This window comes from Staurois parvus, unplaced genomic scaffold (genome assembly GCF_062004578.1).
Source record: "Staurois parvus isolate SC_StPar_1 unplaced genomic scaffold, SC_StPar_1.0 ptg000147l, whole genome shotgun sequence".
Lineage (NCBI taxonomy): Eukaryota > Metazoa > Chordata > Amphibia > Anura > Ranidae > Staurois > Staurois parvus.
Genome location: NW_028317943.1, coordinates 17984259 through 18001091, shown reverse-complemented (window position 1 = coordinate 18001091; position 16833 = coordinate 17984259). Strand labels below are relative to the sequence as shown.

General features: G+C 36.8%; 1 protein-coding gene across 1 annotated transcript in view; it reads left to right on the top strand.

The window, feature by feature from the left end:
• TRHDE (thyrotropin releasing hormone degrading enzyme) overlaps window positions 1-7166 on the top strand; it is a 934547-nt gene extending 927381 nt beyond the window's left edge. The window contains exon 19 of the mRNA XM_089674098.1: window positions 6428-7166. Coding sequence (XP_089530224.1) covers window positions 6428-6574 — 147 coding nt within the window. The 3' untranslated portion in view covers window positions 6575-7166. The remainder of the gene's footprint in view (window positions 1-6427) is intronic.
• The last annotated feature ends 9667 nt before the right edge of the window (window positions 7167-16833 follow it).

The window sequence follows — 16833 nt, the reverse complement described above, 5'->3', positions numbered from 1 at the left end:
ATTTTTTTTTATATTTATTTGAAATAATTATTCATGCATATGATGCTTACATATGTTTACACAGTATTTGCATGTACAATCTTGTGAGATCTATCTGGAATTTAGTATTAGATTTCCAGACTCTGGTGATGTAGCTTTTCTATAAGGCTGTAGGTAGGCACTGACTTCCTCACTGGTGCCTAAGCAGCAAGGTGGGTGAAAGCAAAGAAGATTGGGTGAAAGTTTTACTTTCATGAAGTACAATCTGATGTCTCATATGTTAAACAGTTTGGTTAAAAAGATTATGTAAAGAAAGAAGTATACAGAATTTTATAATTTGGTAGTTTTTATGACACAACACCTGCAAAGTGTACATAACAAGAGTAACCATAAGATGAAAAATCAGTTAAAAAAACATTTAAAACAGTACTAAAAGGGGGCATGTTGAAAATTCATTTTAGTAAGGGAGTGCCCTGTGTGTCCCAGCACAAAGAGAGGTACACATATAGGCAGCCCCACAGATAAATGCCCACTTCCGTAAGGCTGCATATATACATATGGTTGGAGGAAAGGGTTTAAATACTCCATTTTTAAGCACTTTCAACAGATAATTTAATCACTAAGTATGCAGCTTCTTCATCTTTGAATCCTTGTCTATGGTCCTGTTTAAGCTGGTTCCATGGCCACTTCCCCAGGATTCCTTTCAGGGTGGCTCCTTTCTCTTGCAGCATCTTATGTAGTCACCCTTGTGTGCAGGGAATACAGCTGTGTCTCACTACACTGTAAGCACCAACTTCTCCCCTCTCCCAGATTGACAGACTGGTTTATGAATGCACTGTCCCATTAACTCTTTCTTGTGAAGACTGGAAGTTCAGGGAAGCAAAACTGAAAGTACAGGAACCAGCAGCATTGAAAGTTTTAAACTTGTAAAGTGCTGGAGTAAGAATGTTAACAAATCATTTATTGGGGAATGTTTATTTTATTGTGCTTGATGTGTTTCGTTAAAAAAACTGAGGGGTTAATGCTACTTTAAGTAGCGATAAGTTGCCATCACTTTAGATGTTTGCTACTTTAAAGGCATGTAAAATATCAGTAACAAACAGATCATGCTACAAGATCGTTGTTTTATTTTACTAATTTTTACAAAATGAATAAAGGCATTGGTACCAAACCAAAAGGACATACCAGGCATATAATCTGGAATCCACTTGGCTGGGTGAACAGTATATGCAGCTTTCAGATATTATAATGCCAGTCCATAGGTCCTTCAATACTGGGTACCACTTCTACTGCATTAGGGACATGCTGGCCTCTTTTGTACCATTGCTAACATTCTTTAATTTCTTCATACATTTAAAATGAGGCATTGTGACTGCACTGTATGCCAAGCAATAACCAAAATAATAAGAAGATGACGTAAAAAATTTCTCAATATTCCAAAATGTATTTTATAGACCTGATTTATGACCTGAGTCTATGTTTAAGTGAGAGAATAAAGAGAGAAAGATTAGAGGAAAATTCACTTAGAAACCTCTATCCATATTGTCTTCTGTTCTGTATATATTATGTTATGCTTTACTCGACAGCATGACCCTAAATGTCCTGACCCTGAATGCAAAAGGGCTTAATACTCCCTATAAACTTTCACAATTGCTTTCTGAGCTACACAAACATTCCAGAAACTCAGACCACAGATTTTCTGAGGTGCATCATGAAGCAAATGCCTCCTCTAAAACTAAGATGGTCTTTACTCTTTTATCCAAACAAGTTTTATTCACACTGCTGAACTGGTGTGCAGACAAGGAAAGCCAATATTTTTTCCCTGAACAGCAATCTAGGCAATAGACTGATCACTTTGACAAATATTTCTTCAGACATGTTTTCTCTTCATTCTTGGAATTTATTCAGGGCTTCTCATCTTTGGAGGTGACCTGAATCTCCCCCTTAATCCTTTGTTGGATTCTTCCTCTGGTACCTCCTTTCTTACCAATCAAATCCTCTGCCAGATTAAACTACAGTTGACATCATTGTATGTTCCTGATTCTTGGTGTACTCTCTAACCCAGCGTCAAAGATTTTACCATTTTTTTCTGCTCTTCATGGTAAGCACTGGAGGATCAACTATAGAAACATCTATTTCTTTCCCAAGTGGATCTGTCATATATAAAGGTTGTATCCATCTATCCAATGTTCTTGTTGGACCCCCAGCCAATTACCCTCACAATGATCTTCTCAGAAAAGGAATATGAACCCAAAATGTGGCATTTGAACCCCACTCTACTTAGTGATCCAGTGAACCTCCAAACTTTCTAGAATCCCTTACACAAATTTTTTTTGTGAAAATGACATGGCTGACACATCTGCAGTGTTAAACCCTTAAATGAGTGATTGGCAGGGAATTTGTAGTGTTTTCAGCTAAACTGAAATGAGTGCATCAAAAGCACAGTACATGTGCAAATTGATGGACTGGATCTGCTCTCACAAGCAGTCTTTGACTTCAAACACTTTGGCTTAACTCACATGAGCCCATGTTATGAAGGCTTGGGCTTGAAGAGCAGAAGGAATTTTTTGCTAAAACACAAACTGTTTTATGAACAGGGCAGCAAATCTGGGAAACTCTTAACTCATTCCCTGTAGCAGTCACTTTCTAATATGACAGTACATGCTATTCATGACAAAGCAGGTGTAAATATAGGAATGCCCTGAACTATGCTCAACAGATCTGTGATTATTATGCTCAACTCTACAACCTAGCACCCTCTTCCATTAGGTCCCAGACCACTTTAGCCCATTCTCAATTGATTACAAATTCTTGGACCAGTACATGGTTAAAAAGATATCCTCAGCAGACACCCATGCCTTGGAAGGCCCCATAACCAAGAAAGAGTTCACTTGGACCCTGAGACAAATTAGCCAAAGAAGAGTTCTAGTCTGGATGGTCTCTTGGTGCAGTATTATAAGAGTTTTCAAGGACTTCTTAGCTTTAAGATTTAATAAGACCTTCATTGTGCTGGTTGAGCATATATCTCATGTGCCCCATATGTTGGAGGCTCACATCACTGTCCTGCCCAAAAAGAGGAACTACCTCCCAGTATCTATACTTAGATGTATGCTAAGATTTTGGCAAATCGCTTGCTTCCCTTTATTCTTGAGTTAGTCTCACTGGACCAAGTGGGGTTTGTGCTTGAAAATGAAGTGAGGGATAATGCAATCAAGGCTCTTAACCTTCATCATTAAATGAAGTCTTACAAATTAGGGGGTTCTTTTTGTCTATGGATACAGAAAAGGTGTTCAACAGAGTGGCCTGGGACTACTTGAAGGCAGTTTTGAGATCCATTGATCTCTGAAAAATGATTTTGGTGAGAATTCTGACTCCATACTACAAGCCAGAGTCAAAGTTAATGGCCACCAGTGCACCAATAGTGATATCAGGGACATTCTAGTGTGAGGAAGAGAATGTAAACTTGCGGCTTTTGCAGATGACATTTTTTGTTATTGTCTGGCAACAATTTCCAACCTTTTGCAGGACCTCAAACTCTTCCAGGACATGTCTAATTTCAAAATCAACTTCTCTAAACCATGTGTCCTTAATATTTCACTTACAGATGAGGTAGCCATGCAATGTAGGACTAATTTTCCATTTCAGTGGTTTGCGGGGGCAATTAAATATTGGGCAAAACTGCTCTAATATGACTGAGTTTACCACCCAAGCAAAAATGTTGAAAAGTAGGTTCTTAGCCAAAGTTTATGATGAATGAGAACTTGTTTGTGTGTGATCATGAGGCTTTGTTGCAAGGTAGGCAAGATAAACAAAGTGACAATAAATTTGAGCGGTCATTCTTCACCACATTCTCTAGTCAAAATTATAGTTGATTTTGTAACACTGAAGAGTGCAAAATTCGGTGCAGCTCTGCATAGACACCACTGAACTTCCAATTTTTTTTTCTTTATTGAACAAGCTGAAGTTAGAAGTTGAATGACTACTATGCACAGCTGCACCATAGTTTATACTCTACAGTGTTAGTAAATCAACCCCAATGTGTCATTAGAAAATTACTGAACATGCATTGGAATATTTTAATGAATGACAGAACTCTGGCATATGAATTACCTGATAATATTTCTATTGATTTTAGGAAAGCTCCTAGCCTCAGAAATCTAATTGCTACTAATGTAGTTGAGCAGCCTCAATTGGTTAGTATGTTTGCAGGTTTAAATTATTTTTTCCTGTGTAAAAAATATTTAGTATGTATTGGGGGGGCTGTAATATAGTGAGGACCAAGCTCTTCTCTTCTCGAATAACAAAAATTGTATATAACATTACACAATTTAGTATCTGCTCTACCACTCATGTGGGTTACCTCCTGCAGTGCCCGTATGGCCTGTAATATGTTGCCAGGAACATTGAGGCTCTACAGGTGAGGTCTAAAGAGCATGTGACTAATGTTAGGAGGTGCCTTTGCGGAAACAGTCTCATTCCACTCATCATGCCAAGGACTCCTTAAGCTTAAATATAATTGGTATATATAGGTTTGTATCACATTTGTATGGAAGCAGTATGATAAGGGACATTTCACAAACTCAATTAATTTTTGCACTTAATTCATATACCCCTCTCAAATTGAATTGTTTTTTAACTATAGTTAAAATATGAACTTTGGCTTTAACAAGTTAATTTTTGTCTAAGGTTTTTATGGATTTTAGTGTCTTTAGTATTTAGAAAAATTCCACTCCCTTGATGATTGTTTTTGGATGGGCATTGAGATGTGAATTTCAATTTTTTCTACTAGATATTGCTAGTATGGTACTGGCTATTAAAGATGGATTGGGTTTGACCATAATCAGTAATTTAATTTTTTTTATTAACTATCCTTTTTAGCTATTTTTTTAATATAGGCAGTAATTACTGGAAACTGGATAATTTTCAATGTTTTTTAATTTGGCATTGGAGCGGCAACTGTACTAAAGACAGCACTGTCAACTGGCCCCGTTGGGACAATCTTCTATGATGAAGCACGTCAGATCAGAGCCTTGTGCTTACATCATCGTGCTAACTAGGAGTAGTGGTGCCCAGATTCTGGCTGATTTGTTTCTATTTTTACATTTGAAATGTGTGTGTTTTTCTTTTATGTTCATTAAGTGACTTAGCAGCTTTACACTATGGAGCTTCTGTGTTTATTTTATGCCTGACGGTTGTGCGATGCTTTGCAGAGCGGACAGTCACACTCATATCCTGAAGGCTACCCTGGTGGTTTCCGGGTAATTATATATTATCAATCCTACGGCTTCCTGTTTTTCTGTTAAGCGCACTAGATCTCTTATAGGGTGGGGGGGGGGGACTATCCTTCTGGTAAGCTCTTGGCATTTGCTTCAGTGGAGGAAAACTACATGAAAGAATTTGACTGTTACCTGATCACATTTTGGGTGGAATAAAAGGACTTGTGTAATTTATGATTGTTTATATGCACTTTGGTGATTGTATATGATTCAATGGATTCACTTTTTTGCACAAGTTGAAAATCTTGAAAATTATGTTTTAAAGGTACAGCGCAACATTATTTTGTTTGTTATACAGACATTCATAACTTGGTGTCTCAGGATTCTACCCTTATAGCTTACTGTGATGATGAATGTGGAGCTCCTGCATGCTCTGGTTGCCCCTATTTTGTTACTGTATCCTCCCTCCTTTATTCAACCTCCTTTTTTATCTATTCCTTATTGTATTTTTCCTTTGACATAACTGTTCTGAATTGTATTGTTGTTCTGTTCAATGTTTATTTCATTCAAGTGCATTACAAATGAATATGAGTTCTTATTGTATTACCAAAAATTGTAAATAAAATATTTTTAGAAGAGGAAAAAAAAAATGTTGGGCATACTGTATATGGACATGACTGACCAGTGATTCCATGCTTTCCATACATGCCTGCAGAGTCAAACCACCGCATTTAGCTTTGTGGAAACTACAGGAGGCAGCTGGAAGACCAATTACTCTCCTCAAGGAGAGATATTAACTTTAACCAGTCCTTATTACAGGAAACTGCTGCACTGAGGAAAGAATGCAGAAACGATTTCAGGCTGGATTACTGCACATATCTAAAAATCAATACCAAAAGGGCAATAGGACCAAAGTATAAAACCATACACACTTGCATTTAAATTCCGTTTGTGCATCCCAAAATATGTATTTAAGTAAAGTGAATGAAAAAATAAATAAAAATAATTATAAATTAACATATATCAATGAAAAACCACTTCTTTTTTGTGGTGAGGGATTAGAACCCATTGTCAGTTTTGTATTCCTGTTTGTATCTCTGGTGACCATTAAAAATATGTTGGCTTTATGTACATTTTAACATAAAAATGTCAGATTGTTGGAATGGTTTTGTATGCTATCTACAATGAATGCAGTTGTAATTAATAGTCATTATTTTTATCTTGTTTTTCAGCTAAAAAACTTTATACAACTCCATAAAGTAGGATCAGCTGTAGCTCCTTTGTCTAGGGCGTTGGAAACTGTAGATGCTAATGTACGATGGCAGCGACTGTACAGGGAAGAACTCTTTCAGTGGTTACGAAGAACATTGAAACAATAAACTGTGGACTGTTCTTTAAAGCATATGAAAATCTAGAGTCCTGCTTCTTGAGAAAGACCAGAATGCATGCTGTAAAATTTATTGAAAACAGCAAAATGGGGCACAATGTGCCTTTCTCTATTTTTGCACTTGGCTCTTTTTCAAACCTGAAGAAAATTTTTTCAAAAGAAATCACAAGAACTGTACAATTATATCCTGGCTTCCCAGGAAAAGTGTTATATACATAGAGCATGTTGATGTTACTGTATATTTTTCAACCTATATTTCTTGCATGGTTGTATAGTTGCCTGTGTCCTCCAGCATGCTTAACTTTACTGTCCAGGGTTTGTATTTGAACTGCTGTTAGATCAAGAGTGGGCATTATGCGAAAGCACAATGACTATTTATGACAATCAGTGTGATAAGGATGGAAAAACATTATTCAAGATCACATGTGAGCCAGTACTGCAAATACAGTATGAATAACCTCATTGTATTTGTATACAAATTGTCTAGCAGTGATTGCTATTTCTATAAAACAACAACAAATATTTTGAGAGTTATACAATGTAATATATATATGCATATTAAAATGATTTATATTGCTTTTCTACATTGGCCAAGTCAATACTTGGGGAAAATAATGTCAAATTCAAGTGTTTTTTTCTTTAATACCTAGTAACAGTGATCTTTATTAGAATTCAGAAAACACATAGCATTTGATTCTGTAATGTGTATGCATATTCCTGTTTAGTATCAGTAATTATCAAGGAGACAAAATGCTTTGGAACTTTTTTTAGCTGATACAAATCTCGGGAAGTTTCAAACTCACTAAGTTTCTGACATTGTCAGCAGGTATTTTTTTGCACTTTTGGAATCAAACAAAACATTTTCAATTGTATATTTAACAAAACAAAAGGGAGCAAATGAGAAAAGTTCACGGTTTACTGTATATTCCTACAATCTTTACAAGACTCGTCGTTTGTGATTTCACGTAAAGTGGTAGCAAACCTGCAAGTGAAGAACATAATGTGCTAGTATGCAATGCAAACTGGCACGTTATGAAAGACTTACCTGAAAACAAAGCCCTCCAGCAAAGCACTGTCATAGCTCCTTGAGGCTTTCATCTTCACCTAGTCTTCCTTCCGAGTTCACTGGCTGCGACTGTTTGACTAGCCAAGCCGCTGTGACATCACTCCCGTGCACATCTCAGGAATCTCGACTGTGGCAGGGCTCCCGCAATGGACGGCACACCGTCCTTTCAAGTGCAGTGCACATACGCTGGTGACATCTCCGGCGCTGCTAAAGTAAATATCTCCTAAACGGTGCACATTTGGGAGATATTTACAGTACCAACAGGTAAAACATAGGTAAAACATAAAAACATAGACTTTACTTCCACTTTAATCTATAAGACTTATGTTTTCCCTTAATGACATTTCAGGGCACTTTTGTCATCTTAACTAGACTTGTAGCCGTGTAGAAATAGCCAAATACATTTTTGCTAGAAACGCCAGCACACATCACACAACCATTGATTAGACAAAGTATATATATTTAATTTCGGAGCCCTGTAATTCAAAGTTGTTTTCAGAAAATGTATTAACCAGTGAACTTTTGCAGCTTTTTTTTTCTTTTAACACAATCCTACAGTACACAGGTAACATTTTACTCTTTCATGCAGTGTCGTATCTGGAAAAGTAAAAGCGTAAAAATACATTTAAGTCTACACAGTACAGTTTGTTACCATCTATGAAACTTCTGACCAGAGATACAAAAAAATAAGGGATGTACAGAATAATAAAGAACATATTTAATTATTTGACAGTTTAATAAAGTTGACTATTGAATTTAAAATTACAATTAAATGGCTTTAGAACATTTTAAAGGGAACCTGCAATACTAAAAAAAATGTTTTCTACCTATGTGGAAAATACCTGAAGTGAAATATTTGTCCTCTGGTTTCTCCCCTTGCTATAAAAGAATACAGGTCAGGGTTTCCAACTAAGCCAGTGTATTCAAAATTAAGCTCTTTTTGTTCCCATGTTTAACCACTTGAGTACTAGCTCAAGTATTAGCTCTTTATTACCAGGTCAATGATAATGTGACTGACAATTATTTAGACATGCAAAATTGTACCCAAATTAATTGTGTATACTTTTTGAGACAGATAGGGCCTTCTTTTGGAGGTATTTACTAACCATTGGTTTTTATGTTTTACAAGTTTCCCTTGTTTTCTGTTAAAATAAAAATGCCAGGGCAATGCAAACACCCCCAAAATTACCTCTTTCTGGCAAGTAGACACCTCAAAGTGATCTAATTGTTTGCCACAATATTTTGGAAATGAAGAAATATGCTGCTAGTGAGGTGGTTAAAACAGAACTCCAGATAAACAGCTAAATAAATTGCTGACATGCAGATACTGTGGACTAGAAAAAAACATTGCCAGTTGCTTGAAATATTTGGTTCATGGAAACCTACTACATTTTGATAGTTCAATGTGAAGAGTTTAAAATGAAAGAAACAACTAGTGCAGTAATTGTAAAAAAAATCACAAATGTGACTTTTTGCACAATAGAGGTCAATATTTAGTGCAATAGAGGTGTGCAGTAATGCTCTAAGAGGATGATGGCGCAAGACTGTTAACACATATGATGCCCCAATAAAACATGTCAAATGTGACAATTTGCATTCTTCAACAACCTCCAATCTTAGTTTATCTGGCCTTGTATGTCTACTATATTTCATACCAAAGTATTTGTAACTTTTGCTCAGTCATTTTTGCGATACAGACATGTAAGCTACTCATTATGATCACACTACCATTTTCTGCTTTAGCATTACTGTTTTCTGTGTCATTTGGACAGAAATGATACTAATTCATCATCCAATGAATGGGCTGGGGGCTTAAAGAGAGCAGAGGAAGGTGAATTACTGAACCCGGAAGATTAATTGCATAATCAAGAATTACATGTGTCATCTTTCTGGCTTTGCTGTATGGTAGATGTGGGTAAACCAAGGGTTGTCTGTATATTAAACATGTATTTCAACTGTGCATTTAGCTGCTAATCTGTCTACCCACATTTTAATCATGGTTTGGCTTGAAAATTATAGCTTTAGTAAAGTTGTTCCTGGCCTACAGAAATTACCAAGCGCATTCCCATTTCTTTATAACTCAATAACAAACAATGCACACAATGCAATGCACTGTACATTCAAAAAGTGGATAATGGCAAGAAAAGTAAGAAGTAAAACAAAAAAGGAATCAATTCAGAATAGTGTATATACTTGCATGCACAATTCATAACTTGTTTTACAAAAAAAACTTCTTAAAATGTACAATACTAACATAGCCCTTGAAGTATAAAGTGACTCAATACAAAGTATATAGTGTTCAATACAGATAAAAAGAAAATATACATGGGTGGGAGTCTGTCCTTTAAGGGTTTACAGCTCATTCTATGAGACTCATATTGCATATAAAATACATGTAAATATAAAGTTTATTGATATGTATCATGAATTCAATGTGAACTAAACTGTTGTGATGTATAGTGTCCACAGAGGGATCAGTACTCTCACACTACACGTGGACAGAGGGTGTGATGTACAGATAGTGGGTGGGAAGAGGGGTTCAGCCTGTGCAAGTCTGAAAATGTGTACCCAATGTTAATTTACACTGGTGTTCAGACAGTAATATTGGAGATTCAATCCAGGTGCTCCTTGTTTCAGTGAAACTCATCTACTGGTCCTAAAGATTAGCAATTAATTTTTCCATTCTCGTATTAAGGTTCATTAGGGTTTATTTCAGCAGGTCATTCTCCTATACTGGGCACAGATGTGGACCTTCAGTGACTAGGGATCAGTGCTCTACTTGCAGAATGATGGATTCTATGAGTAGAGAGAAGGGATACTTCTGGGTTTTCTGTGAATTACAAATTTGTGATACATGCATTAAGATAAAAAATAGCTTTCTAGAAGGATTTAATATGGCAGCATTGACTAGATGTGAAAACATGGTACCCTCCTCTTCCCCACATTTCCATGACGGGTTAGGTATGAAAGGGAAAATGTAATAGAGTGTAGTGAGACATCAGTACCACCTAGTCAATATAATTCTTATTATTCTTTTGCACATGGCTAGCTAAGCTTATTTGAAAACTCAGGAGGAAGATTTTCTTCCAGCCTGTATCTGAATAGGATGTCCCAATTCCTGTGCCTATCCATGGTGTACCATACCATATCATGAAGGCATTGGTTAATAACATATTATACAGGGTACAGATGATATGCTGCAAATAGCCACCTGCCAGGATGACAAGAGTTTATAGGGAATAGTTCAGACAGTGATGTGAGGTTAGAAGCCTTCAAGGCTTGCAGTATAGGGTATTTGGGCAGATGGCACTTCAAGAAGATGGAACTATCCACCACCTATAGTGATGAGCTATTGAAGTCAACATGAGCCAAATCTCAGATATCAGTAAAGACCATTTTCTGGGATAATTAGAAAGGGATTGCCAAACAAAGGGCATGAAGTTGGGCAGTGATCTGGGAGAAGTACCAATGAAAAAAAATATATAAAATTCAGTAGTGAGATGACCCAAGAGGCTTAAAAGGGCAACATTGAAAATTATTTACTTAGTCAAATTACATGCCTAGTGAAAGCCTTAAATGTGTATGTAATTTCATAAAACATGGCCATTATGTTAAAAGAAGAGATGAGGCATTCTGGAAAAAAACCTCTTTTTATTATGTCACAGTCAAGAGCCAGAAATATTTCTCGGACATGCTACACACCATGCGAGTGTTTTTATTAGACCACACTAAAAGAGAAAGCAGATGTTGTATGTAATTCATTTTCCAGAGCCACAAGTAAGGAAAACAGAACTGTTTAGTATGTACTTTTTGTTAGCCAATATGATATGTCAGAGGGAGATATGTCAGTGTATATTCTTTAGACTGAATACTGAAAACTAGTATATATTTACAATTAAAAAGTGAAAACTTTTAAGTGAAACGTGGCACATTTTGGTAAATAGTATTAGTATATATTCACAGCACAGTTTTGAAGCCTTGTTTGTTGGTCTGCTTTCTCAGAGAGAGCAGACAGATTTCATGTCCAAAAAATAAAAAAAATAACATTTATTTCATGGGATTGAAGACCAAAAAATTTACAGATTTACAGCATGCCTGTAAGCCTTTCTTGGACAGGCTGCAGTTTTTGAGGGCACATTGCTTCTAAAAATAAAAAACAAATGCATAATTTAGCAGACTGAGCATGTAAAAAATATTACAGATTTTTATCACAGATATTAGGCCTATATGCAGAGGCATCAATTTCAGAGCATTTGATCAATCATATTACATCTGAAAATAAAAAAACATGTCTTGATTTAGAGGGTGATAATATTTCTCAGTGGGCATATGGCATCTGGAAATAAATGGGTGTCTTGATTAGGAGACTGAAGAGAGAAACACTTTGCAGTTTAACACCACAGCTATGAAGTCTTTTTGTACAGGCTGCAATAGCTTAGGTATTAAGGAGGCATATTGCACTTGGAAAAAATATATTACTATTTGTTTCAGTTAAAAAATCATATATTTGCAGCACTCTTTTACTCCTATCTCAGATAGGTTGCAATTTCTGAGGGTGAGAGCAAGCAAATTGCATCTGGAAACTATTTTTATATATATGGACAGATTGCAATTTCAGAATGACTGAGCTGACATATTTCATATTGCATCTGCAAAAAAAAATACTAGTGTCTCAATTAACTTCTGGATAAGCTGCAATTTCTTAAGTGTTAAGAAGGCATTCTGCATCAGGAACAAAAATAATACTGTCTATTTGTTTCAAATTTAAAACCTTTGAAGCCTAAGGGAGAGCAAGGACATTGCATGTGGAATAAAAAAAATAGTGTCTTGTTCTGAAGACTGAAAAAGATTACATATTTTTGTCACAGATACCAATGTTTTTCCATATTTTTCTATACCATATTTTCATGACAGATGCAATTTCTGAGTGATTTAATGTGAATACTGCATTTGGAACAAAAATATGTTGTCTATATGTACAAGGGGCAATCAAGTCAAACTGGGACTTTTAATTTTACAGATATGAAAAGGGATGCTAACGTGGGGATACTACACGCAGTAGTAAGTGGTAAGTGTTTCCTATTACCGACAGGCAGTGCACATGTTGCGGGTCAGTACAGAGACCGTTAATCAAGATGACAGACAACAGAGTTGCATGCATGGAACAGTGTGTGGTGATGAGGTTTCTTGTGAACAAAGGTGTAAAACCCGTGGATATCTACAGAAGACTTCAAGCACAGTAGGGTGATGAGATGCTCAGCTGCGGTAAGACATTTGAATGGTGTAAACATTTCAAAGATGGCCATACATGTCTCAGTGATGATGGTGGTTCCCAGCCCACAGCAGACATTGCTATGAACATTCAGTGTATGGAATAGCTGCTTCTGGATAATCAATCACCTGTTGTGAAAATGAGATGAATCTTTCTGTGGTCAGCTTTTCAGCACTGATGGCAAGGTTAAGCAGGCTGTCCTAGGATGGTTCAGGCATACTGACAAATCTTTCTATGCCGAAACTTTCCAGGCATTAGTTAACTGCTGGGATAAGTGCATAAATGTAGCAGGAGAGTATGTTGAAAAATAAATTTGTTCTTTTATTATGTAAACTCAAAAGGTTCTGGTTTGACTTGACTGACCCTCATATAATTGAAAACATAAACATTACATTTAACAGGATTGCACCACACTTTCCAAGCTTTCATTGGACTATGCCACAATTTCTGAGGGAAAGAGTAGGTAGTTCACAAGCAAAACATTGGCTTGGTTTTTTCACAGACTGAATTAAAACAAATTGACAGATTTGCTGCTAAACTCGTAATCCTTTTAAGGCAGGCTGCTTTCTCCTAGTAGAAATGCAAGTAGATTGCACCTAGAAAAAAAACTATTTTCTTTTATTTTCCAAGAATGAATAAAGGAGGCACATGTTAACAGATTAGCACCACAGGCTGCTATACTGTATGGCAGGCCATATATTATAAATTTTATAATTGTTCAACCAGCGAGTTGAATGAAAAAAAGTGCTGATTCCCCCACCTACACACTCAAGGTGGATGGGAGAATGACTCCTGCACTCCCATCAGCCCTGCTGGCAAATTACAATGATCTGTATTGCTAGATATAGCCTCCATATGAGGCAATCGCAAAGGAAGTGAGAGCAGCAGGCTCCATCTTTATTTAAAAAATAAAACATGTTTTTCCTTCTGTGGCAAAATGAGAAAAAAAATTATAAATTAACTGCTAAAATGCAAAGAATTTTTGGCAACAAATTTAGGAGTTAGGAAAAGACACCGTGTGGTTTCTATTTACAAAATGACTTTTAGGCCATACTTGTTTAACAGCATGTATGCAAAATAACTCTGAATCATGGCAGTGTACTCAAGTAGGGTCAAAAGACTGATACAAACAATGTGATATAATCTATATAAAAGTCAAAAAAATTTTAAAATGGAAAAGAACAATGTGGTAACAATTTTTTTATTTTTTCTTGTTCAATATTTTTAAATTGAAGATGAGAAAAGTTGATACGCACAATGGAGTACATGAAATGTTTCGCCATAAAGCCAGCTGTAGATCTGATGTTTACACACATGAAAAGTCATGTGTGAACAAATAAAACAATGTATATTCCAATACAAATTCAGCTGGTGTATGTCGTATTAGGACTGTCAACAAAAGTAGTAATTCTCCAGTCAAATTGGACATAAGACTTTAAATTCATAAAATGAAAGAGTAGTGGGTAGGAGCATGCAAGAAGAGAAAAGAGATGAGGGGGAGGGGAAAAGGTAGGGATGAGGGACTAGGAGAGAGTTGGTTGGAGGGGCTTAAAATATTCTAAGGAAGAAGCTATGGCTAGGAAAGAAGTCATTACTGTTCTAAGAGGCAGCGCCGAGCTGTCAGTTTCTCATTAAACATAGTCCAGTGGATTAACCTCAGTTACAGAGCTATGTTTAGATAGCCAGGCCTTCGTTATTGCTTGCTTCATGGTGGTAAGGACATGAGTTATAAGAATAAATTTTAATTTCAACAACCCCTTGGGTTTTCATTTGAGGAGAGCTTCATATGGATTCTGTGTGAGTGCTGTCCGGAAAGGGGTGTGCAAAATGCAATACACTTGATGCCAAAAACTTGGAGCCACTGGCCAGGTCCACCAGTTATGAACAAAGGAGCCACTATTCAGGCAACCATAGAAATAGCGTGCAGGAGAATGAGGGTTAATATGCACCAAACTTTTTTAGATGCATTAGGAGAGCAACATTTTTTGGTAGCCCAGATCTGGTCCCAATGTTCATGGTTCATAGATATCTGTATATCCTGTTCCCATTTGTGGACATAATTTAAAGGTGTTGGTGTTTGTTTGGAGGTTAAAGTGTTGTATAGTAGGGAAACCAGTCTCCCTGAGTGTGAGTCATTTTTGCATTTAGATTTAAAAGGTTTGAGTGTTAGAGTGCCCCCTTTGAGGTACAGGGTTGACAGAACATAATGCTTGACTTAAATATTAAAATAGCTTGGAGGGAGGCGAATAGCATGATTTTTGGAGGTCGGCAAAAGAATTTGAGTCACCTTGGAATCAACAGGGAGCGGAATTAGGTTCCCTTGAAACCAATTCAATATTTAAAGGTCTCAGAAAACTCAGAACTTGGAGGGAAAGAAGGGTTGTGAATTATGGATAGTTGAGGTATATGTGGGGGAGGAAGCCTCCTGAGTACTTGAGACTATCCCAAGAAATGCTGTGTGACAGGGTTCAGGAGTACTTTCCTATCTCAAGGTTACAGCTACAGCAGGTTGTGGATGGATAGGGGAGTGTAATCAGTAGCTTCCAACTCAACCCAAAGCAGAGTTTCCTGACTAGCATGGTATTTAGTAGGTTGAGCGATCTGTGCAGCATGGTAATATCCCAAGAAATCTGGGACACCCAGCTACCCCTTTGGTCTAATCTGAAATATTACATGTTTGGAAATTCTGTGGTTGAGATTGCACTATATAAAGATTTAAAGCCTGCATACTTCACATATGCCAAAGGAAGTTGTATAGGTGACAAAATCCAAAGAAGAAATTCAGGGCTGAAGCCCCACTTCTCCAGAATATAAAATAGGTAGGGCCAAGGTACAGTATCAAAGGCTTTCCATATGTCAAGTTAGAAAAGCATGATTGCTATTTTTTGTCTCTTGGAGACCTCAACTAGGAGACCAAATTTGCGTATATTATCGCTAGCTTTTTAGGTAGGCATAAAGCCAACTTGATTTTGATGGATATGATGGATCAGGCCTCACATGCCCTGATTCAACCTGGTGGTTAGGATTTTGATGAGAAGTTTAATTTTGACATTCAGGAGAGAGATTGGTCAGAAATTAGACTAATTTGTATCAGCTGAGTTAGGTTTGTGTACCATGGAGATGGCAGCCAGGAAAGATTCTCTATGGAAAGAATGTTAGTTGTGAATATTGTTAAAGGTGTGTCACAAGAGAGGCACCAAAATGTCTGAGAAACGTGTAATAGGAGGCTAAAAAGCAATATGCTCCTGGTCTTCTGTGAAATTTCAGTGATTTGACAGCAAGTGTAACCTCTTCATCTGAAATAGGAAAGTCCTTTTCAGAGCTGCTGGCGTGCAAGGAAGTGTTATATTAGAGAAGTAGTCATTTGCTGATGTTGCAGTAACAGTATTTATAGATAGAGATCCACTTAATTTTGGGTTGGCTGTTCTTGTACCTATGTTTCCTGAGACGAGGTGGTAGGGCTTACACGTCAATGATGCCAGCAAGGAATCCTGTTTATTAGCTTTGAGATAAGAGGTGTGTTTTGTGCGCCAAATCATTTTTTTCCACCTGGTCTACAAGAAGTAGGTTCAGGTTGCATTTCACCTCAACTCCTTTTTCTAGAAGGGTCAGTTTGAAAGACAGTCTTTATCAAGGTAATCAAGCTCCAAGAGGAAAAGTAGAGCTTCACATTATTTTTTGAAGGAGGAAGCCAACTGTTTACAGTGACCCCTTATGACAGCTTTGTAAGCCTTCCACAAATTGAGGGCTGAGACATAGTTAGTCTGGCTGAAAAAAGACAAAAGTCCATCCAGTTCAACCATAGGAAAAAAATAATTATAATCCTATACCCACAGTTCATCCAGAGGAAGGCAAAAAAAAAAAACAGCAAAGCATGATCCAATTTTCTCCTGCAGGGGAAAAAAGTCCTTCC